Here is a 23819-nt window from a genome sequence, read left to right on the forward strand (position 1 = left end):
TAGAAAATTCAAAACGGAAAGTCCCTAATCAAATGGCAAAATCAAATGATAAAAAACATCAAACGAATGGACAATAACTGTCTTATACCTGACTTGGTACATGCATTGTCAAATGTAGAAAATTGTGGATTGAATCTGGTTTTATGGCGCTAAACCTCTCACTCGTACGTCAGTCGCATCAAATTTCATTATATTGACAATGATGCGTGAACATTCAGTCCCTTTTAGATATCAATTAGTATATGCAAGATGTTATTATCTTTTAAGTGAAAATGGTCATGCCTCAATAGAGACGATTGTTCCTGATACTATTACACAGTGGATAACATCATCGTTTGCAGTTAACAAAAACACTGGTTTTGGAGTATCAACGAATGCAAATGTAATTATATCATTGTTTCTACAGAATGTTTTATTTCACAGCGCTCCATGTTCACAATCATTATACCTATTGGTCATGGTTATATAGATTAATGTTTCATATCATCAATTACTAAGCTTAAACATATATGATCGTTTAACTGTAAAACTTTTAAGTGAGTGCGCTTATACGGATTAAATTTAACTTTCTATTGTGTTTCAAATAAGTTTTTGATAATATTTGTTGTTTTTTATTTTCTAGAATACATTTTTTAATTGTAAATTTTTTTTCAGATCACAACATTTCAAAGATTCTTCATTCGAATAGAATTGCCGTATTCTGTTATTCGAGGAGAAATTTTAATTCTTCAGACAACAATATTTAACTATATGGAAGAAGATCTTAACGTAAGTCAAAACGTTAAATGCTAATTTGATATTAAATTTGTTATGTGTAATTTTTCCTTTAAGAGGGAAGAGAGGTTACCCTCTACTACATAAAGTATTAGCTGTTTTTATATTGCTGCTCACTGGAAAAAATTAAAAAAACCAGAAATGAATACACTTCTATCTTGTTTCATTAAACATGAAATTTATTTCAAATCAGCAGATTTTATATGAGCGTCACTGATGAGTCTTATGTAGACGAAACGCGCGTCTGGCGTACTAAATTATAATCCTGGTACCTTTGATAACTAGTATCAGATTTCGATTAGCTTTTACAATCGCTAGAACATCGAGAAAAAGAACCATTTAAGTGGAATACCTAGAAATACATTTTCGAACAGTTACTTTATTTTCATTCAGGTACAATTTCATTCTCAAATAAGAAACAGATTATTATTGGGTAAAATCCAGTGGCAAACGTTATTTGATTGGGTTTCTTACTATTTTGATCTGAGCGTCGCTGATGAGTCTTATGCAGACGAAACACGCGTCTGACGAATCAAATTATAATCCTGATACCTTTGATAACTCTATGTTAATTCAGAACGCGAACAAACCAACTATTTATACAATAGGTACGTGTTTTAGCGTCTTTCAAGTAGTTCGGCCTGGATTACAGGTAGGAAGTTTTCAAAGTCTGCATATTGATTACAAGTATACAATTAATGTACATTTCTAATTATTGCAGGTTCACGTCAGCCTGAGTAAAAATGAAAATATAAGTTTTTCGGATAATGACGGACACCTTATGTTCTCACCTGGAAGAGAGTGGACAAAGGTAATAAAATAAAATGCGAAATTAAGAATGTAAATGTTAAATTCTCGAAAAGTATTGTTTGGGCTCGCAAGTGGAAACATAAACGTACCTGTTTTGTGTAATCAGCCCATTAAACATAATTCAGCACATTTATTTATCGTCTGTAGGTTTTAAAAACGAACTAAAATCAGTCAGTATTGATAGCTAAATCTTGGAAAAAAAACCAGATTTATTTATTAGTTTTAAACTGTTTTAAAGTTGTTTACATGGCCTTTTACAATGTTGTTCTCTTCTTTTCTTTTTGCAAAAGCTTTGTCATTCTTTTGTGCTTCGTGCTGATATAATGATATATGCCCTTTCCAACTTATTTAAAAATTTGTTCGTAGGCTATGCTGTTTAATCAATGTAAAGGCTTAGAGAGATTATTGAGCTTTCATAAACGTTTTTAACTCCCCCATATTCTAAGAACGTCTTTCCCATGTAAAGATTCTGCTATTGGTTGATAACGTCATAAATCAGCTGTAATTTTCGTGTTGCCCGAAAATAAGGACTGACAACTTATACTATCATTACTGGATATGTAGGTTTACGTCAATTTGTGTCATAACATATATGTCCAATATTTTTCTAAATTAGGAGCTATTTGTTTTTTATTTTGATAGACAGTTTTAGTTCCGAAGGACACGGTTAGATCCGTTTATTTCCCAATTATCCCAGAACGAATAGGGACATCATTAGTTGATGTTACAGCTAGAACAATAACAGTTGCTGATGCAGTTCAAAGAAAACTTTTAGTGAAGGTACGTATTAGATTTAAATATAATTTCATAGAAGTGCAGCAGTCTCAAAGTTGAAATGTAGAGTTGAAGTAATTTATTTTGTTTTGTTTTTTGAGTTAATTGATATGAATATGTTTGGTATAAGACTGAAATAACGAATCAGGTTTATTAACAACTACTTTCACGGTTTTGTACAACTATCTGAAACCTGATATCACTCGTTTCAAAATTTTCAGTGTTGTTGTTATTTTAGTTTTCACATTCAAAAAGGTACAGTATATAACAATAATGTATAAAAAGTCTATGTCGGATATAGGGTAAAGATCTGGGTGACAGTTACCGAATAAAATAGTCTATAAAATCAAATGCTGAACATGTACATTTACTCCATGTTATGTTGCAAAAGCCTGATAGAAGTAAACCTATGATTAACAACACAAGACAAACATATAAACCCGTGATATGATAAATGGTTTTCTAAGTAGGCATCAATTACTTTAACTAAAAAGGTACAGCAAAATAAGAAAAAATACCTTAAAAAACCCATTAGATTTAACAAATCTGTGATTCTGATTTTCCAATACACTCAATACTCTTATTTGAAACTACATAGTGATATAATTCGTATCCTAACAGGGTTGATGAGCTTAAAGCACATTCAGAAAGATATGTAGTTTAACATTAGTGTCCAAACAAAATTATATAACTCGTAAGAATCAAGGATTCAGTTTTTGTTTTGTTTAAACATACTCTTTCCCTTTATTTTAGCCAGAGGGTATAAAACAGAATTATAATATACCTATACCAGTAGATTTAATTAATGAAAGATCCTATTCGACAGAAGTGGACGTCACATTCCCTCCAAACGTTATCAATGAATCTCAGTTCATCAAGGTTTCTGTAATAGGTAAGAAAAATAATGACAGACACGTATCAAGTTAAAAGATCTATTTTGAGGCAGATGTTGAAGTTTTGTTTTCAATTGAAAAAGTGCTTTTGTAGATGAAACGCGCGTCTGGCGTAAATACAAAATTTCAACATACACAAGAATGAAGGACATTTTCTTTTTTTACATTTATCAGTACACGGGCTATGTCAATGATAAATCTTATACATATTTATCATTGATATAAACGGGTTAGACAACTTCTCAGCATTGTCTTTTCAACTGAACACATTTTTATACATAATTACTCCAACCGTTTACAATCCTATGATGTTCAAACCGTGTCTTATTTGCAAACACAACACTGCGATAACATAATAAGTTCTGTTCGGCAGTTTAAATGGCCAATTTTAACAAGTCTGAGTCTTTGATGACATTTAACAACCCCTTTACTAATTCACAATGTAAACAAAATGAAACAAAAGGCCATTATTTTTATTATTTACTATGAAATGTTTCTGGTTTCTCGCATTGTAATGTCGTTAGGATCTCTTGTATTGAAATACTTTAAAATATCTAAAACATGGACTACATATTTAATAGCTTTATTATTATTAATGTAAACAAATATCTTATCGAAATAATTAGGACGCATGTGAATAAAAATTCTTTAAATTTGCCATCGAGTTTTTTTAACATGTTTTTTGCTAATATAATTAAACAACAATTAATTGTGGTGCTTTACCGAATTGTGTATGTAGCTATTAAATTTCTGTTGCGAAATTATGTATTCATGTTTTACAGGTGACATTATTGGAAAAACGTTATCTGGAATAGAAGATTTACTACAGATGTCATACGGCTGTGGTGAACAAAACCTCGTCAGATTTGTACCGAATGTGTTTGTATCAGCATATCTAAACGTAACCCAGCGACTGACAAATGACATCGTTGCTAAAATAGACAAGTTCCTTACAGCAGGTAAAACTATTTCAGTTAATTTTATATAGTTGTCAAATCAAATTGTACAGAACTTGTGCTTAATAAATGTTGGTTAACAGAATTGTAATATACAAATTATGTATGAAATCGATAATGTATTTAGTGTAGACAAAAAGCATTGACCAGTCCGAGATAGTGTGAAGCCCTAAGACTAGGCATATTTTCACCTAATAATTTATCTTAAAGGAACACTCTTAGGTTGTTTCTACTATTATTTTCTAACCGATCCCTTTTTATAAAAACGCTATTTTTATATTTTCAACTTTATATTTTACATTTGGTCACGATATACATTTATCAGTGGAACTATATGATATTGTAAGGTCGAGACGATTTTCTCTGGTATGCTGCGTTATCCAGTGATATGAATCTTTATGCAATCATCAGTAACATAGATCTTTCCAGTACTACAGATTTTTGGTACAGAAAAAGGAGCTGTGTAACTTACAATTTTGTACTAATAAAGATGCTTAAACATAACACAAATATTTTAAAGGTCTGTATGTTTTCAGCTATAATTCTTGTCATTTAGCAGTTGTAGCTATCAACAGATATTTGAGTACTATATATATGTTTGTTTCGTGACAGGATATCAACGTCAGCTATCTTATGCTCGTCATGATGGATCATTTAGTGCATTTGGTAACTCCGATAGACAGGGTTCTACATGGTAAATTCTACAAATAGTAAAATTGAATTATTAAAAAAATATTTAAGGTAGCACAATACAAAGATTTTTCATCCCCAATCAGACACCTTTAAACTGATGTAATTCCACTCATCTTTCTTTAAATTTTATAATAGAGGTACTAAAAGAAAGAAGAAGGATTAATCTTTCAAATTGTGATAATTTCATTATGACATAATTATTACATAATTAATTGTTATGTAATTAGTTGCCATATTGTGATGTCTATACTTGAATGAATTTAGCTTCTTTGTTATTCAAAGCATCCCAAAATATTTTATAGATTCTTGCAAAACACAGTTTGACCTCCAAAACTGTGTCTCAGATTTTTCCTATTGCATTTCATTCTCTCATAAATCTTCAATGAAGTTTGCAACATCAATTCATAAGAGACCACCAAATTCAATTGGGTATAAAATTTGTTCTATTGATGTTTTTGGAAATATGAGACACAGTTTTGGAGGTCAAGCTGTGTTGTACAAGAATCTGTAAAATATTCTGGAATGCTTTGAAGAACAAAGACGCTAAATTCATTCAAGTGTGGACATCACAATATAGCAACTAATTACATAACAATTAATTATGTAATAATTATGTCATAATGAAATTATCATAATTTGAAAGATTAATCTTTCTTCTTTCTTTTGGTACCTCATTTATAAAATATAAAGAAGGATGAAATGAATTACATCAATTTATAGTTGTCTGATTGGGAGTGAAAAAATCTTTGTATTGTGCTACCTTAAGTCAAATGATAATGTGTTGATTCTTTGAAGGTTTCAAAGTATTTAAATTAATTTAATGAACAATGACAAATGGGTCTGTCATAACTCTCCTTTGAACATGTCAAATCTTGATCCTTTCATTGAAGTTGACATGCATAGATGTACACATTTCCAAAACTAGATCATATGATAAATTAGATGAATTTAACTGTCTGCATGTCAGCTTCCTTTTTCTCAGCAGAAACGTGCACTCTACTCTACCGAATGGGGTTAAAAATTCTCAATAAAGACGTTACGCTGGTGCATCCTCACACTATACACATTTTTATGCAGTTAAGCTGCATTATGCGAGCACCCTAGATTTGTGTTCTACCCAATAAATGCTGAAATACTTGCCATTGTTATTATCTAGCTTGCTACTATGTTATATATAACTAATTGAACACTTTTTTAATACTTTTTATTCTAGATTACAAAAAATATGACCAGAAAAACCATAAATGATTGTCGATTTATCCAAAAGTTTTGAAGTTACACATAGGAAGTAGTGCTTATTAAGAATCCTTGTGTAGTTCATTATGACTTGTGCTTTTAGCTAAGATGTCAAAGAACAATTGTTTGAAATATTTAATCACCGAAAATCTCTTAAGACAAGTAGTTAATATTTCCCAAATGGCAAAAGTCGTAGGAATATTGTTTGTCATCAATACGTAGTACAACTACGTCAGTAGTCTATTATATAATAAGTTCAACTGTTCATGCTGTTGGCGGCAATTTCAAATTAGAAAAAGAAATTTTCATATCTTTTCAATTTGGAGGCAGGTGTGCAAATTAGCGGTGGTCCGAGGTCCGCAACCTTCCACTTTTACAAGCGGAATTTCGACTAGGATAGTTGGTTTCTAGCTACGCCCGACGTAGTCACCTTCCACTTGAAAGAAAATGAGAATTAACTTTGCAAACCTTTTCACCATGTTCTCCAAAGTCTCCAATTGAACGAGCTAAAAACTTATTTTTATCATTATTTTTCATGACAGCGATGTTCATTTTGTTCAACCGCTAGCTTTATACAGAAAATCGCCGACAAATAATGTATAAATTCGAGTAAAATCGTATCTGATTGACAAAAACAACATTGTAAACACATAACAATGGCGGCCGTGAAGACAAAATTTAACAATATCGGTTCCGATTCCGGAAGCGGATAAGGGTAATTCCGGGTTTGGCGATCAATTGCCAAATAAATCCAAACAGGTGAAAAAATACATCTATGCATGGTAAATGAATATAAACACTAGAATTGTAAACCAAAAGATATATGTTAAAGAAAGAAAAAGCAGAAAAATATTTTATACAGAAACTCAAAATTCTTTTTGACAAATTTTAATTTAAAAATCCAATACAACGTTACAGCTGGGAATAGTATATCTAATAAAATTGAGAATGAAAATGGGGAATGTGCCAAAGAGACAACAACCCGACCATAGAAAAAAACAACAGCAGAAGGTCACCAACAGGTCTTCAATGTAGCGAGAAATTCCCGCACCCGGAGGCGTCCTTCAGCTGGCCCCTAAACAAATATATACATGTTCATGGTCACAGTCTAAATTTTCTTAATCAGTGATGAATGATGATAATGCATGTGAGATGCTTTTAAAGTGTAAACATATTACTGCAATTTCAAAGGGTTATTTTTTTATCTCAATTTTGAAGGGTCAATTAAAGTAGCTGAAAGTTTCTTTCTTTATTTTCACAAATAATGCAACTATATTATATATACCTGAATGTAAGTAAATCATAAGATATATAGGTGGCATCCTTTGGGCCACTTTACCCCCTCCTGTTTAATAACTTGGAAACGGTCTAGCTCCCAACCCCTAAACCATATGAGGGACAGATCCAGGATTTTAGGTTAGGAGGGCGGCAAACTTAAATTTTCTCCAAGCAGAGCGAGGCTAAAAAAAATTTGAGGTAAAATTATCGGAATATTCTTTATTAAGCTGAGAACAACCCATGCTTTGCAAATTTAAGGGGGTGCACGCCCGCCCCCCTCCGACTGAATCCGCCCCTGCAAATATTCAAGTAAGGACAATATAATAAATAAAATGAAATATAGGGGGAGTCCCTGGAGTTACCCCACCCCTCCTGTTTGAGAACTTGGAAACGGTCGAGATCCACACCCCTTAACCATATATATTCATGTTTGTGACAATATGAAAAATCAATGAAATATAGGCAAAAATGATATAGGAGAGTCGCTGGGGGTCACCCAAACCCTCCTGTTTATGAATTTAAAAATTGTTGAGATCCCCATCCCTAAACCATGTATATTCATGTATGGGACAATATAACAAATCAGATGAAAAATAGGGGGAGTCCTTTGGGTCACCCCACCCCCTCCTATTTGAGAATTTGAAACCCGTTGAGATCCCCACCACTTAACCATATATATTCATGTACGGGACAATATAACAATTCAAATGAAAGATAGGGGAGTCACTTGGGTCACTGTACACCCTCCTGTTTGAGAACTTGGAAATGGTCAAGATCCTCACCCTTAAACCATATATACTCATGTATGGGACAATATAACAAATCAAATGAAATATAAGGGAAGTCCCTGTGGTCACCCCAACCCTCCTGTTTGAGAACTTCGAAACGGTCGAGATCCCACACCAAAACAATATATATTCATATATGGGCCAATATAACTAATTAAAGGAAATATAGGGGGAGTCCCTGGGGTCACCCTACCCCTCCTAAATCCTCTGCCTACCCCTACCTGTTTGAGAACTTGAAAACCGTTGAGATCCCCACCCCTAAATTATATATATTCATAGGTATGGGACAAAGTAACAAATCATTTACATTTACTATGGACAAGTCAGTCAGACCTCACCTTTGATCCCTGTTGTAGTGAACATTTGTCTGATTCGTGTCTCATAACTTTTGTACTATAGAAAACAAATTCAGTTTTCTTTCCAGGGAAACCAGTCCATTCATACTATTACATGTTCATACTAAGTCAACTTGAACTTCTAGCATTCAAATAAAACCAAGGTTAACTACCAAGTAGAACAACTGCAATCATTGGGAACTTGTACCACTGCAGACTCACCATAAAAATATGCATTGCTTTTGAAACCTTGATAACATATAAATTATTTTTGTCTTAATAAATAAATCATTAGATAAACATAAATGTACTATATATGAATGTTTAATGTTGAGGCAACTTTGCCACAGTTTTCATAATAACGGTTGCCTTGGTTTTTGGTTAACTGCCTTCAGCGCTTACAGCGCTTTGATTATTACAGGGAGTGTGCAGGACATAAATAATGTCCTAAACAGTTAATACTTTATAAGTGTACCGGTCATCATTACAAATTGGTTGATTAAATAGGTTTGTCCGTATCTCAACTCAATTGTTATGATATTGTAATTATTATGTTTATTTATGTTGGCCTAATTTGTGTTGTATGGCCTGCTAGTTGTTTACCAAATAATCTTATAACTGTGCAGTTTAGGAATCACTGGAACAATCACAGAATGATTGGAACTTTCTAGAATGATCCTTATAAAAGATGCGTAATTTAAACTTCTACGTTATTCCAGAAACTTCCGTTGTAACTTTCCAGGATTTTCCACAATGTTCCATTATAGAGTGTTCCAGAATTTTCCATGACAACACTATATATACAGACACTAAAGTTAAACTCTCAGAATTAAACTTGGACATAGACATTGATAGACATTAGTATTCACAGCATTTGGATTGACACTTTTATTCTACAAACAACATCATACTGGATTGTGACATTAGTAGTGAACATAATATTCAGATTGGATTCCGAAAGATTTCCGGATACAGATAAAGATAACAGATTGGACTCATATTTTGACAGTTAAGTTAACAGTAATATTTGTGTAATACCTTTTGTAAACTTTTGTATAATAAATATTGTTAAATTTTACTATTGATTTGTGTCTTTTGTTGGCTACAATTTAAAGGCGATTTCTGGCCGTAACAGAAATTGGGGGCTCGTCCGGGATACTGAATTATATTATTCAAAATTTGTTTAGTAATTTGTATTATAACTAGCCAACAAAATTCTACAAAATGGCATTTGATGCCGGTAAATTTTTGAAAACGCCTGACCTGGAGGGGTTTGATAATTTAAAGAAAGAGGAATTAGTGTTGCTTGCTAAACATCTGAAATTAGATTTTAAAGTATCTATGAGAAAACAAATTATAAAAAATTTGGTTATAGACAGATTAGTTGACGCAGAAATTTTAGGTGAAGAGGCTCTTGAACTTAAGGTCGAAAATATTGACGCCTTTAAATTTAAACAGCTTGAATTAGAACATGAACTCAAATTAAAAGAACTTGAGATAAGAAAAGAAGATGAATTTAAATTAAAAGAAGATGAACTTAAATTAAAACAAGATGAATTAAAGTTAAAACAGGCAGAACTTGAAATGAGGGAAAGACTAGAGATGGAGAAACTAAAACTTGAAATGGTCAAAGAAGAAAGCAACACTAAAGTCCAGTCAAAATCAGAATATTTTGATGCAGCAAAAAATATACGTTTGGTTCCCAGATTTTGTGAAAAAACAGTCGATAAATATTTTCCACAGTTTGAGAAAATTGCTCATAATTTGAATTGGCCAAAGCCATATTGGACTACAATGCTACAAAGTGTTTTGGAGGGCAAGGCCGCTGAAATATACTCCGCACTTCCATCAGAAAAAAGTTCTGATTATGACACGGTGAAACAGGAAGTTTTGAAAGCTTATGAGCTAGTACCAGAAGCATATAGACAGAAATTTAGATCTTATAAAAAGTTTGATTCGCAAACCTATGTGGAATTTGCTCGGGAAAAAGAAGATCTATTTGATAAATGGCTTACTTCAAAGAAAACAGATAACAATTTTGATAACCTAAGACAATTGATGTTATTAGAAGAGTTCAAACAATGTGTTCATTTAGACTTAAAAACACATTTAGACGACAAAACTGTTGGGACAATACATGATGCAGCTGTAATTTCAGATAATTATACCCTTTCACATAAAAGAAGTTTCAAGGGTCAAAATGTTAATACTCCAAGTGGAAATTACAAAAACCAAAGCACTGAGCGTACTGATAGTAAGCCTGTTCCACAGAATAAGAGTCAGTCCAGTTATAATATGTCTAGTCCAAAATTTGATACTTTTGAGAAGAAGTCACTGACTTGTGCTTATTGTAAGAAGATTGGTCACCTGATGGCTGATTGTTTTAGACTCCAGAAGAAGAATGAACGAGATAATAAGCCGAAGACCAGTGCTTGTACGACACCTTATATTACCAGTACATTGGAATGTCCTGCGAGTCAGGCTTTTAAGTCCAGTTTTTGTGATTATATGGAGGAATATAAACCCTTTATGTCTGATGGGTTTGTTGCTATTGTTGATGATACCACTCTTCAGCCTATTAAAATTTTACGGGACACTGGAGCTTCTCAGTCTTTATTGTTAGAAGGTGTGTTGCCTTTGTCCGAGAAGACTTCTGTTGGTGCCTCCGTTTTGTTACAAGGTGTAGAGTTAGGTTGTATAGATGTTCCTCTCCATCGTATTTATCTGAAGTCAGATTTGATAACTGGACCAGTTATTGTGGGTGTTCGTCCTAATCTCCCTGTTGAGGGTGTTACATTATTGCTAGGAAATGATCTAGCTAGGAACAAAGTGGTTGCTGAACCAATTGTTACCAGTGAACCGGTGGTGGATGTTAAATCACCTGAAGATGATGCTGAATTCTATCCAGCTTGTGTTGTTACTAGGGCGATGGCCAGAAAACAACAAAATGAGAATTTGCAAGAAGACAAGTTTGATTACATGGACCTTTCTGACACTTTTATAGCTGATATTGAAGATCCTGGTAACTCAGAAAAGGCTATTATAAAACCACCTAGTGTTAACAAAAATGTTATTATGCCATGGCCAGATGTAAACAGCCATTCATTAGACCGAAATAATTTACTCGAAGAACAACATAAAGACCCTGAGGTTCTTCAGCTCAACCAGCGGGCTCAACCACAGGAGGAAGCAGACAAAGTGGCCGAATGCTTTTACCATCAGGACGGCATTTTAATGAGGAAGTGGAGGCCTCCTGATGCTACCCCAGAGGAGGAATGGAGAGTGGTGTACCAAGTGGTGGTGCCTAAAGTTTATAGGCAAGAAATTATTGGTCTTGCCCATGACACCCCCTTGGCTGGACACTTAGGTATAAGGAAGACTTGCCTTAAGATCTTGCAGCATTTCTACTGGCCCAGACTTCGAAATGATGTCGCAGAATACTGCAAATCATGCCATATATGCCAGGTTGTTGGTAAGCCTAACCAGAAAATACCACCAGCACCACTTCTGCCTATTCCAGCCTTTGACGAACCTTTCAGCAGAATTCTAATTGACTGCGTTGGACCTTTACCAAAGACCAAAACTGGAAATGCATATTTATTGACAATCATGTGTACATCTACCCGCTTTCCTGAAGCTATTCCGCTCAGAAATATCAAGACACCTACTATCGTCAAAGCTTTGATCAAATTTTTCACATTAGTAGGACTTCCTAAGTCTATACAGTCCGACCAGGGATCAAATTTCATGTCAGGTTTATTTCAGCAAGTCGTATACCAGTTAGGGATTGCTCAGTACAGATCAAGTGCTTATCATCCAGAATCTCAAGGTGCCTTAGCACGTTTTCATCAAACATTGAAGAACATGATTAGAACTTTTTGTCTTCAATTTGACAGAGACTGGGATGATGGAGTTCACTTTCTACTTTTTGCGGTTCGAGAGGCTGTTCAAGAATCCCTTGGATTTAGTCCCTTTGAGTTGGTATTTGGTCATACTGTAAGGGGACCGTTAAAATTGATTAAGGAAAAGTGGCTTACTGAACATACTGACTTGAATCTTTTAGACTATGTATCTAGATTTAAAGAAAAATTGTATACTGCTTGTCAAATTGCTCAGAAAAACTTAAAAAATGTACAGAACAAGATGAAAATATGGTATGATAAAGATGCCAGGGACAGAGTTTTTGAGCCTGGTGATAGGGTACTTGTATTTTTGCCAGTCCCTGGACATCCTTTACAGGCTAAATATTGTGGTCCTTATACAATAGAGAGTAAAATCAATGATTTGAATTATATTGTAAAAACTCCAGGTCGGCGTAAACAAAACAGAGTGTGTCATATTAATATGTTAAAACCATATTTTGAGCGTACTAATGAATGTGAGAGTAAACCAGTTGCCACTTTAGGCATGGTTAAATTTGAGAACAATCATGGCAAACCAGATGTAATTGAACCACCTTTTAGTTCTAAAACTATGGAAGAGACAGTTAGATTGAAAAATTCAGAAATTTTGTCAAATTAAGACTCAAAACTTGCACATCTGTCTTTTGATCGTAGAGAAGAAATAAAAACTTTGGTATTTTCTTTTACAAATCTTTTTCCAGATGTGCCAAACAAAACCACTGCTGTTTGTTATGATGTTGATGTAGGAGATGCTTCTCCAATTAAGCAACATCCTTACCGGCTTAATCCACTCAAACTTGAAGCTATGAGAAAAGAAATTAAATATATGCTTGACAATGATATTATTGAGCCGAGTAACAGTGAATGGAGCTCTCCTTGTCTCCTTGTGCCAAAACCAGATAAAACCTTTCGTTTCGTTACTGATTTCAGAAAAGTAAATTCAGTCTCAAAATCTGATTCCTATCCGATTCCAAGGATAGACGATTGTATTGACAACATTGGTCAAGCAAAATTTGTGAGCAAATTTGATTTGTTGAAAGGTTATTGGCAAGTTCCACTGACACAGAGAGCTCGTGAAATATCAGCTTTTGTTACACCAGATGGCTTATTTCAATATACTGTAATGCCATTTGGCATGAAAAGTGCTCCAGCTACATTTCAAAGAATGATCAATAATGTTATAAAAGATTTAGACTGTTGTTATGCTTATATTGATGATCTTATTGTATGTAGTGATAGCTGGGAACAACATTTAACACATTTGTATGATACTTTTGATAGATTGTCACATTCAAATTTGACTGTTAATCTTGGTAAAAGTGAATTTTGTCAGGCCACTGTTGATTATTTAGGGCATACAGTTGGCCAAGGTCAAGTAAAACCTATTATGGCTAAAGTGGAAGCTATTTCCAAATTTCCACCTCCTACAAATAGAAAACAACTTATGAGATATTTAGGCATGATAGGATTTTACAGGAAATTCTGTTCAAATTTTGCTACTGTTGTTCAACCATTGACTCATCTTTTACGAAAAGATTCTAAATTTATCTGGAGTGAAAATTGTCAAAAAGCTTTTGAAAATAGCAAATCACTTTTAATTAATAGTCCAGTTCTGATTACTCCAGACTTTGAAAAACAATTTAAACTTGCCGTTGATGCAAGCGATGTAGGAATAGGAGCTGTTTTATATCAAGAGACAGATGATAATGTTGAAAAACCTATATCATATTTTTCTAAGAAATTAGATAAACATCAGAAAAATTATTCAACTATTGAAAAAGAGTGTTTTGCAATGTTGTCAGCACTTCAACATTTTGATGTATATTTGAATCCCACTGTATATCCTATTCTTGTTTATACTGATCATAATCCTCTCACCTTCATGCATAAAATGAGAAACAAGAATCAGAGGTTGACTAGGTGGAGTTTATTGTTACAGGAATATGATGTAATTGTAAAACATATTAAGGGTAAAGATAATGTAATAGCTGATGCTTTATCTAGAGCTTATTAAATCACTTTGTATATATTATGTATTTTTGTTCATATTATTCATGAAAAGTTTTTGTTACACTAAAACTTCTTTTAAGGGGGGAGGTGTTATGATATTGTAATTATTATGTTTATTTATGTTGGCCTAATTTGTGTTGTATGGCCTGCTAGTTGTTTACCAAATAATCTTATAACTGTGCAGTTTAGGAATCACTGGAACAATCACAGAATGATTGGAACTTTCTAGAATGATCCTTATAAAAGATGCGTAATTTAAACTTCTACGTTATTCCAGAAACTTCCGTTGTAACTTTCCAGGATTTTCCACAATGTTCCATTATAGAGTGTTCCAGAATTTTCCATGACAACACTATATATACAGACACTAAAGTTAAACTCTCAGAATTAAACTTGGACATAGACATTGATAGACATTAGTATTCACAGCATTTGGATTGACACTTTTATTCTACAAACAACATCATACTGGATTGTGACATTAGTAGTGAACATAATATTCAGATTGGATTCCGAAAGATTTCCGGATACAGATAAAGATAACAGATTGGACTCATATTTTGACAGTTAAGTTAACAGTAGTATTTGTGTAATACCTTTTGTAAACTTTTGTATAATAAATATTGTTAAATTTTACTATTGATTTGTGTCTTTTGTTGGCTACAATTTAAAGGCGATTTCTGGCCGTAACACAATAGAGACATGTTTTTGCAATCGTAGATTTCTAGAAAACAAAATAGTCATATCATATTTTGAATTTGTTTGGAATCAAAATAACGGTGGTGCTTGCATAGTAAGGTACGATACCAATCTTACTGCGTTTTGGAGTTCCTTTGGTTCTCTAAAAGATTTGCTTTTTGAATTGATTTGTATCTTACTGATAGAATCATGAAATGTTTACATTGTAAAACTGTGTATCCTGTTATTACTTTCAGGTTAACCGCGTTTGTGTTAAAATCATTTGCACAAGCGGCAGAATCTACTTACATTGATCCAGAGGTGATTAGAAAAGCAGCATATTTTCTTCTAAGGAGACAATCATCTTCCGGGGAATTCAAAGAGTACGGCACGGTGTACAGTAAAGCATTACAGGTATTATCTTATCGAATTATTTAACATGACGTAAAAACTGTGTACTTGCTTTGCAAAATAATAAAATCTGTATGCTTTCATTTGATTCATGCTTTATTATTTTAAGTTGAGTTTACTAATAAAATTGAGAATGGAAATGGGGAATGTTTCAAAGAGACAACAACCCGACCAAATAAAAAACAACAGCAGAGGGTCACCAACAGGTCTTCAATGTAGCGAGAAATTCCCGCACTCGGAGGCGTCCTTCAGCTGGCCCCTAAACAAATATAAACTTACAATACAGAATTGGAACGGGAATATGTCAAAGAGAGAACAACCCGACCAAAGAGCAGAAAACAGCACAAGGCCATCAATGTGTCTTCAAATCAGCATGAAAGTGAATACTATGGAAAATAAAGCTAATATTGTAGACTAAATTAAAAAATCTCCTGAAAAATTACACAGAAATCTATAAACCTGAAAACAAAAATCAAAAAGACATCTAATCAATTAATATGGTAGCAGGACATTTAATGTTGTTATTTTAATGTACCAATACAAAAAAAAATGCTTGAAGTTTCTGAAAACTATCTATGAAGGAATTTCTTATTGTTAATTCATTTCGTTCATCGTTGAATAATCGAATTTCAAGATCATGATAGATTTGATACGGTACATATAAGTTGATGTAAATAAAACTCAAATATGGTCTCTTATCTCTGTTTCCAATGTGTATCTGAAAATTTGAATCAGCTCGTACATATATATATCTATACAACCCCGTTTTAAGTACAACTGACTATTCTTAACAAACAGTAAAACAGAATAAAAATGATTTGTGAATAGATATAGGAAGATGTGGTGTGAGTGCCAATGAGACAACTCTCCATCCAAATAACAATTTATAAAAGTAAACCATTATAGGTCAATGTACAGCCTTCAACACGGAGCATTGGCTCACACCGAACAACAAGCTATAAAGGGCCCCAAAATTACTAGTGTAAAATAATTCAAACGGGAAAACCAACGGTCTAATCTATAGAAAAAACGAGAAACGAGAAACACGTATAAATTACATAAACAAACGACAACTACTGCACATCAGATTCATATGCTTGGCTTTTACACTATTGTCCAAGGTACGGGCAGGATTTGGTGCCCAGAAAATTGTTTAACCCCGCCTTATTATGTATGTTGTCGCTTGTTGCTGTTTATCATATTTGGTTTTCGTTCATTATTTTATACATATAGCAGGCCGTAAATATTCTCGTTTGAATTGTTTAAATCTCTCATTTCGGGCTATTCATATTGACTATGCGTTTTGCTCTTTATTTCAAAACGTGCAGGTACCTTTAGTTGTAAACCTCTGTGCATTTGGTCTTACATAGAGTGTTGTTTTATTTGCATTTATACATCATCTTCTTAATTTTATATAAATAAAAATAGAGAGACAACTAATGTGACAAAAAAGAACATATTACAACCACCATACAGAAAATCCGAAAAAAAATAAAAATATAAGAAATCGCTTCATCAGAAGTATGTTTCACTCATGGTATTTGGCAATTATTTTTATATACAGGGCGGATCAGCATCAAGCTCTGCTAGTTTAACAGCGTATGTTATTATTGCATTTGAAGAGGCAAAATCTAACAATCAGATACCTAGTAATGTAAGTTATTTCAATGTATATCTTTACTGTATTTCAATGTACATGTATTTGTTCTCCACTGCACGTCTTATTTTCACTGGAAAAAGACATATATCGATTATTTAATACCAAAAAGATTTGTTAAAATGGCATTTCTATAATCAGGTAAAATAATTAGATCATGTTTTTGATAACGATATTTTACAAGACAAATAAAAATAATGTTAAATCAACTAATCGTCCATGAATATTATAATATAGACAAAAATCAGCAAGTCTTACAATGTGGAATAAAAAAAAAGAATCAAGAGTTTATAGTTTCATTTTTTATGTGTCGTAATATGTATATGAATAACACATTCACCAAAAATATCTTATTCATCATTAGCGCTCAAATAGAAATAATTGGACAGTCTAATAACTTACGCATCTCCAGGTTAATAACTTATTACATAAGAACCAAAAGAATTTTCACAAAATATCCAAAATTTCTATTTTTGATTTACAAATATACTTTGAAAAATTGTAGATGTGGATATTCTACTTTAATCACTGATTGATACATATAGGATAAGATTAAGTAAAATATTTGTATGTCACGAAACATTTGAATGATATAAATGTTCCTGTATGTCAGTAAGATTTGCATCGTTGCAATTAAGATTACCGTATTGTAAACATTAACATATTTAACACGTGTATAAGTACTTTTTCTCCAAAAATTTCCACAAATTAGTACGATTGTTAACCGCTCTCTTGTTTCAGAAATCTTATATATATATATAGCTATCATCAGTTTCATTTTGTGGTTAAGCAAACAAACTTTGTTTGATTAGCACGAACATGTTTCAATCGTTTTATGACTTGTCTATTTTCTGTTTTCTTTTTTAAATTCCAGATGGTCAGAGAAGTAAATTCAACTATACGCAGGGGTACTATTCATATTGCTAAGTCTTTAAAGCAACACCAGAATGTTTCTTCCAGTTACCAATACGAATTGATTATTTGTACGTACGCCTTAGCCTTAACCAAAACACCGCTGTCAGATGCACTGTTGGAAAAAATCGAAATATTAGCTAATACAACGAGTAAGCATTGAATAGAAACTTGCAAAAAGTTCAATGGTATCATAAAAAAAATCAGTTTTAACACATATGATTGCCGAACGTTTAATATGAACTAGAGACATTTGAAATGCATCATATATAATGTTGAACATTTCAATTCAACATTTCTTTAATAAAAAGAATCTGGTTTAAAATGTTTTTAAAGATATTCAATTTAATATGACAGAATCGTTTTTAAATTTCATACGCAAAAACTCGCTGAATCTTTGTTTTGTGATATAAGGCGTATACATTTCTTTTATCATATGGTAGCATCAATAAGATGAAATTTTTGTTTCAATGCGAGACACAAATACACTCAGGCACAAACACGTGAATTCTATGCAGACAGAGATCACCTGTTGTACACAACTATGTTAGCGAACACTGCAGGCGAAGTCAAATGATTTTACTCAACATTGAAATGAAACTTTTTTCAACAGGATGAATACTTGATGTTATATCTATGAGCTAAAAGTGTTAACCTCATTTATAATGATAGGGATTTTAAATTTCAATATTATTATTATAGATGCATTTTCAGATGATTAAATACATGTATATATTTATATAAAAAGAAGATGTGGTATGATTGCCAATGAGACAAATGTCCATTAAAAACCTAATGACAAAGAAATTAACAAATATAGGTCAACGTACGACCTTTAACAATGACTGAAACCCGAACCGCATAGTCATTAGAAAATGCCCCAACTGTATAACAATTTTAGGAAAACTACCTGCTTGATTTATTTACAAACAAATAAAGATACTAGACGTACGTAAAATGTTACATACCTATATAAACTGAAAACCCCTTTAAAAGACTTTAAATTGTTGAAACCTATTACTACGATGCGAAAAAAATTACGATTTCCACTTTGAAATTGAGGTTTGAATTTTTATAAAACAAATCGCCTAATTGACAAGACGAGACAATATAGTTTGCCATAGTCAATTTAAATTAAGACATGTTTTCTTTAATTCATAGACGGCGACAAATTCTGGCAGTTATCTGATATGGAAGCAGCATCAATTCAACCATACAGTCACTGGAAACCACCTCATACCCAAGTCAGAGCACTTGATATTGAAATAACATCATATGTATTGTTAATATATAACTTAAAAAACGACACAGTAAATGGAATAAAAGTAGTAAGATGGTTAAACAAGCAGAGAAATCCTTTTGGCGGGTTCATTTCTACACAGGTAAATGCAAAAAACCCACATAACACCAAATTGAGAACAGCAATTAAATGCAACCACAGAGTATTAAACCTGGTCATATAATAATCATGCTGCCCAAAGCTCAAATATTATTAGATGTACACGAAAAGCATTCTAGAAAAAAATATTTCAACAAATAATATGTGTTTTTTTCTCAATCGATTTATGAATTTCGAACAGTGGTATACTAAGATTAATCTCAACCTCTTTTTACTTGCTGTATAGGTTTTATGTCATTTGTTATGATGTTGTTATTTCACTTTAAGCAGTTTCTTTTTGAAACAAGTTTTGAAAATGTTACTTATACAATCTCCATGAAATAGTTGTTTTGTAAACTTTTAAAGTTATATTGTTATATTTTGTTAATGAATAAGTGATGCTGTTTATAGAAGTTGTTAATGGATAAGTGAAGATATTTATAGAAAAGTTTATTCGTGTGTTTCTCTGTTCTATATGTTCTCCCATTTATTTGTATTGTAGTCCTATCATGAAATGCTGTCATTTTAATGTTATATTTAACATTGTCATAAATATGGGAGGTTTGGCAAGCCACAAAACCAGGTTCAATCCACCCTTTTTTTCTTAAAATGTCCTGTACCAAGTCAGGAATATGGCCATTGTTATATTGTATTTCATTTCGGAGTGTGTTTTATTGTAATGTTGTGTTTCTGTTGTGTCGTAGTTCTCCTCTTATATCTGATGCGTTTCCCTCAGTTTTAGTTTGTAACCCGGAGTTGTTTTTTTCTCAATCGATTTATGAACTTCGAACAGCGGTATACTACTGTTGCCTTTATTTATTGGCACACAATTATGATATGGCATAGTATTTTTTCTTCTGAAATAACTTTCCCAGTTACTGAAGTACCCCGCAGAAAATTCAATGTTCAGGAATCAACAATTTGTCTTAGGACACCACAATATCGACTGCTGTCATGCATTTTGAATGAGCATCGCCAAATGTACGCCAGTTGAATGTTCACACAGTACTCGAAACCCATTTGTGTAACTGAGGTGGTTTTGCTTCAGCATACTATTTAGATCTTGAGTTGGATTTAAGATAATTTCTCTTAAACAAAGGTGTACCTTAAATGAGTATGTATTTACAGGATACTGTTATAACATTACAAGCCATCACAGGACTGGCTGAACAGGTTTATACACCACAGTTTAGAGCATCTCTGACTGTAACGGGGAATGATGGGAATGTTTATAGGTTTAATGTTGACAACAGTAATTCACTCGTTCTACAGATAGAAGATGTGAGTATTATAAAGTCTATTCTTACATATTGTCATGATATTATGACTCGGACTTCTCTTGAACCGAATTTTAATGTGCGTCTTGTTATGCGTTTACTTTTCTACATTGGCTGGAGGTATAGGGGAGGGTTGAGATCTCATAAACATGTTTAACCCCGCCGCAAGTTTGCGCCTGTCCTAAGTCAGGAGCCTCTGGCCTTTGTTAGTCTTGTATGATTTTTAATGTTAGTTTCTTGTGTATAATTCGGAGTTTAGTATGACGTCCATTATCACTGTACTAGTAAACATATTTTTTAAGGGGCCAACTGAAGGACACCTACGGGTGCGGGAGTTTCTCGCTACATTGAAGACCCATTGGTGGCCTTCGACTGTTGACCGCTCGGGTCGGGTTGTTGTCGCTTTGACACATTCCCCATTTCCTTTCTCAATTTTAACCATAATTATGTGGCAGTTAGGATTATTATGTCATTATTATTTCCCTTGTTTAAAACTATAAATTTCATATTTCTTTATTTAAGGATTTACATGAAGCTTATTCAGTACATATTTGTTAAATTGTATAGATATTGATATTTTGAATTCATTGGTTAAAGATATTTATTCATATTCTAAAGTCGAATATTTGCATCGTCTCAAAACCTTTGATTACCTTCTGCGAGAAACTTATATATTTTATATAACTGATTTGATATTATTATGTTGGATGCTATGAGGACTGACTTTCAGTCCAACCAAGGAAAGCCAAGCTATCCAACCATCGTTTAGGTTAGTGCATTAGCTACATGCCTCCTTAGTACGGGTAATTTGAAGTCATTGAATGCTCCATTTCTATTCACCTTTGGCTCTTCATGATAAAAGTTGTACTTTGTTGATTGATTATATATTGTTTACAGTTTTTGGTTTTCATTTACTTAGATATATTATAGCGCATTACATTTGGCATCAGTCGTTTCCGTTCACATTAGTTACAAACTAGAATTAGCTGTGGTCCGCATTCCCGAATCTTCAGCAGAATTGTTCCTGCTACAATTACTCAAAATAATAACAGCAACAACAATGTTAAATCCACAAATTTGCGGAATCAAATGTTGTTCTTCTCTCGCCGAGATTCGAACTCACACTATAAGGATATCAGGGATATCGAGACAGCACTACCTACACTTTGACCAGCGTCCTAGACCAGTCGACCACCTAGACCGAACTGAAAACTCAACTTTCGGTGGCCTAGTGTTACCTTTGCGTGTCAGTAGAATCTATAGTTGGAACATATATATTAACAAATGTTAAATGTCTGAATAGAAGTCAACGATATAAAATATGTCAGCACTGTTTACATTTGTACAGTGTACTGTAAACTGCAAATACAATGTGCTATTTATTATTTATTTGTTTCTTCATAGAAATGAATTACAAACTATTCATCAAGTAAAGCTTCATCATTTGGACCATAAAAAGTATATTTATCTTTAAAATAAGTTTATCGTTATATCGAGTCTTAGTAATATTAAATATATGTTTCGGTTATAGACAACATTATGGGTGATGAGTATATGAATGATGATAGAAATAACCACTTTGATAAAGAGCGGCTAATGCATTGTCAGCTTGAAGATTTGATTTTTGAGAGAAAGACTAAATGATATGTATTCTATATTCAGACGCCTCTAGACTGTTGCTTCGAAAACAATGTATTGTATCAAGAATCGCTCCCATTGTGTGATTAAATATTTCTTTTTGTGGACTGATTTTACAAAGGTGCATAAGATGAACAAAATTTTGTGATCATTACAGACTGATGACTGCATATCTATTAAAAAAAAACAAGCAATCCTTGTGTTGTTTTTATTCTTTTTTTTTTTTTTTTTTTTTTTAAATATATTATGGTTTCATTCCAGATGCCTATATCAACCAGACGAGTGCGCGTTGAAGCACGAGGCTATGGTTTTACGATGGTAGAGGTGTGTGTTGACTTTATTTTAGAAATTATTAAGAAAAGTATTTAATGCCAAAATAGTTTTAATGGGTTCCCTATAATTCTTTAAGGCACAAACTTCGGAAATATTTGCTTGAAAAATATTTATGCAATGTAACAGAGTTGTATCTGTTGTGAGGGAACAAAAGTTATAAGATGCATCGTTGTGTTATGTTAGCCCCATGAGGTTAAGTGTATCAACCACATAAAGTATGACGCCAAACATGACTTCTGTATATTTGGTTAATATGTAAGAAATACAATAAAACCTAAAAGGAAGAAGTATATTGATGTTTCTACCTTTTTGCATTTATAATTACATTTCGTGAGGTAAAAGTCCACATACAAGTTCAATAATGAATTTGTCTTGTTTAATGGAATTTATGATCAAGGATCAAAATTAAGAATATCCCTTTAATATTTGACAAGGTTATAAGGAAAGAAGAACACATTTGATAAGGATATATGACGGTTTTCCAGATAATGTTATTACAATTTGGTAAAAGTTGAACAATGGGGGAGGGGGAGGGTATATTTTTACCAACAACAAAACATTTGATATTTCATCTACATGCTACTTTGTGTCATTTCAAATCAAAACTTTAGATTGAGTCGACGAGAAAATACATCTCCTGTTTAATGAAAACCATATTGTTTTACAGCTTGGTTAAGAGATCAGTTAACTACAATGGATCAAAAGTAAAATCACAAAAAAACTGAACTCAGAGAAAAATCAAATCGGAAAGTCCCTAATCACATGGCAAAATCAAATGACAAAACACAAAAAAAAACGAATGGACAAGAACTGTCAGATATGTGTCCATAGTACACAGATGCCCCACTCGCACTATTGCTTTTTTATTTTCAGTGGAAAACTTTTTTTGGCGTTATAAGCAGAAAGATCATATCATAGGGAACATGTGTACTTAGTTGCAAGTTGATTGGAATTAAACTTCATCAAAAACTACCTTTGCTAAAAAAAGTAAAATAACAAAAATATCAAACTCCGGGGAAATTCAACACAGAAAGTCCCAAACTAAATGGCAACATCACAATCTCTAACTCATCAAATAATACCATT

General features: G+C 32.8%; 1 protein-coding gene across 1 annotated transcript in view; it reads left to right on the forward strand.

Annotated features, from left to right (window-relative positions):
* The window catches only part of LOC143065408 (CD109 antigen-like), a 47338-nt gene that overhangs the window by 17628 nt on the left and 5891 nt on the right, over positions 1 to 23819 (forward strand). The window contains exons 8-20 of the mRNA XM_076238962.1: positions 268 to 382; positions 655 to 768; positions 1496 to 1585; positions 2227 to 2364; positions 3112 to 3250; positions 4034 to 4210; positions 4820 to 4901; positions 15385 to 15541; positions 17103 to 17192; positions 18070 to 18259; positions 19269 to 19489; positions 20614 to 20766; positions 22662 to 22724. Of these exons, the coding sequence (XP_076095077.1) occupies positions 268 to 382; positions 655 to 768; positions 1496 to 1585; positions 2227 to 2364; positions 3112 to 3250; positions 4034 to 4210; positions 4820 to 4901; positions 15385 to 15541; positions 17103 to 17192; positions 18070 to 18259; positions 19269 to 19489; positions 20614 to 20766; positions 22662 to 22724 (1729 nt within the window). The remainder of the gene's footprint in view (positions 1 to 267; positions 383 to 654; positions 769 to 1495; positions 1586 to 2226; positions 2365 to 3111; positions 3251 to 4033; positions 4211 to 4819; positions 4902 to 15384; positions 15542 to 17102; positions 17193 to 18069; positions 18260 to 19268; positions 19490 to 20613; positions 20767 to 22661; positions 22725 to 23819) is intronic.

The sequence above is a fragment of the Mytilus galloprovincialis genome, chromosome 2 (assembly GCF_965363235.1).
Source record: "Mytilus galloprovincialis chromosome 2, xbMytGall1.hap1.1, whole genome shotgun sequence".
Classification (NCBI taxonomy): Eukaryota; Metazoa; Mollusca; class Bivalvia; order Mytilida; family Mytilidae; genus Mytilus; species Mytilus galloprovincialis.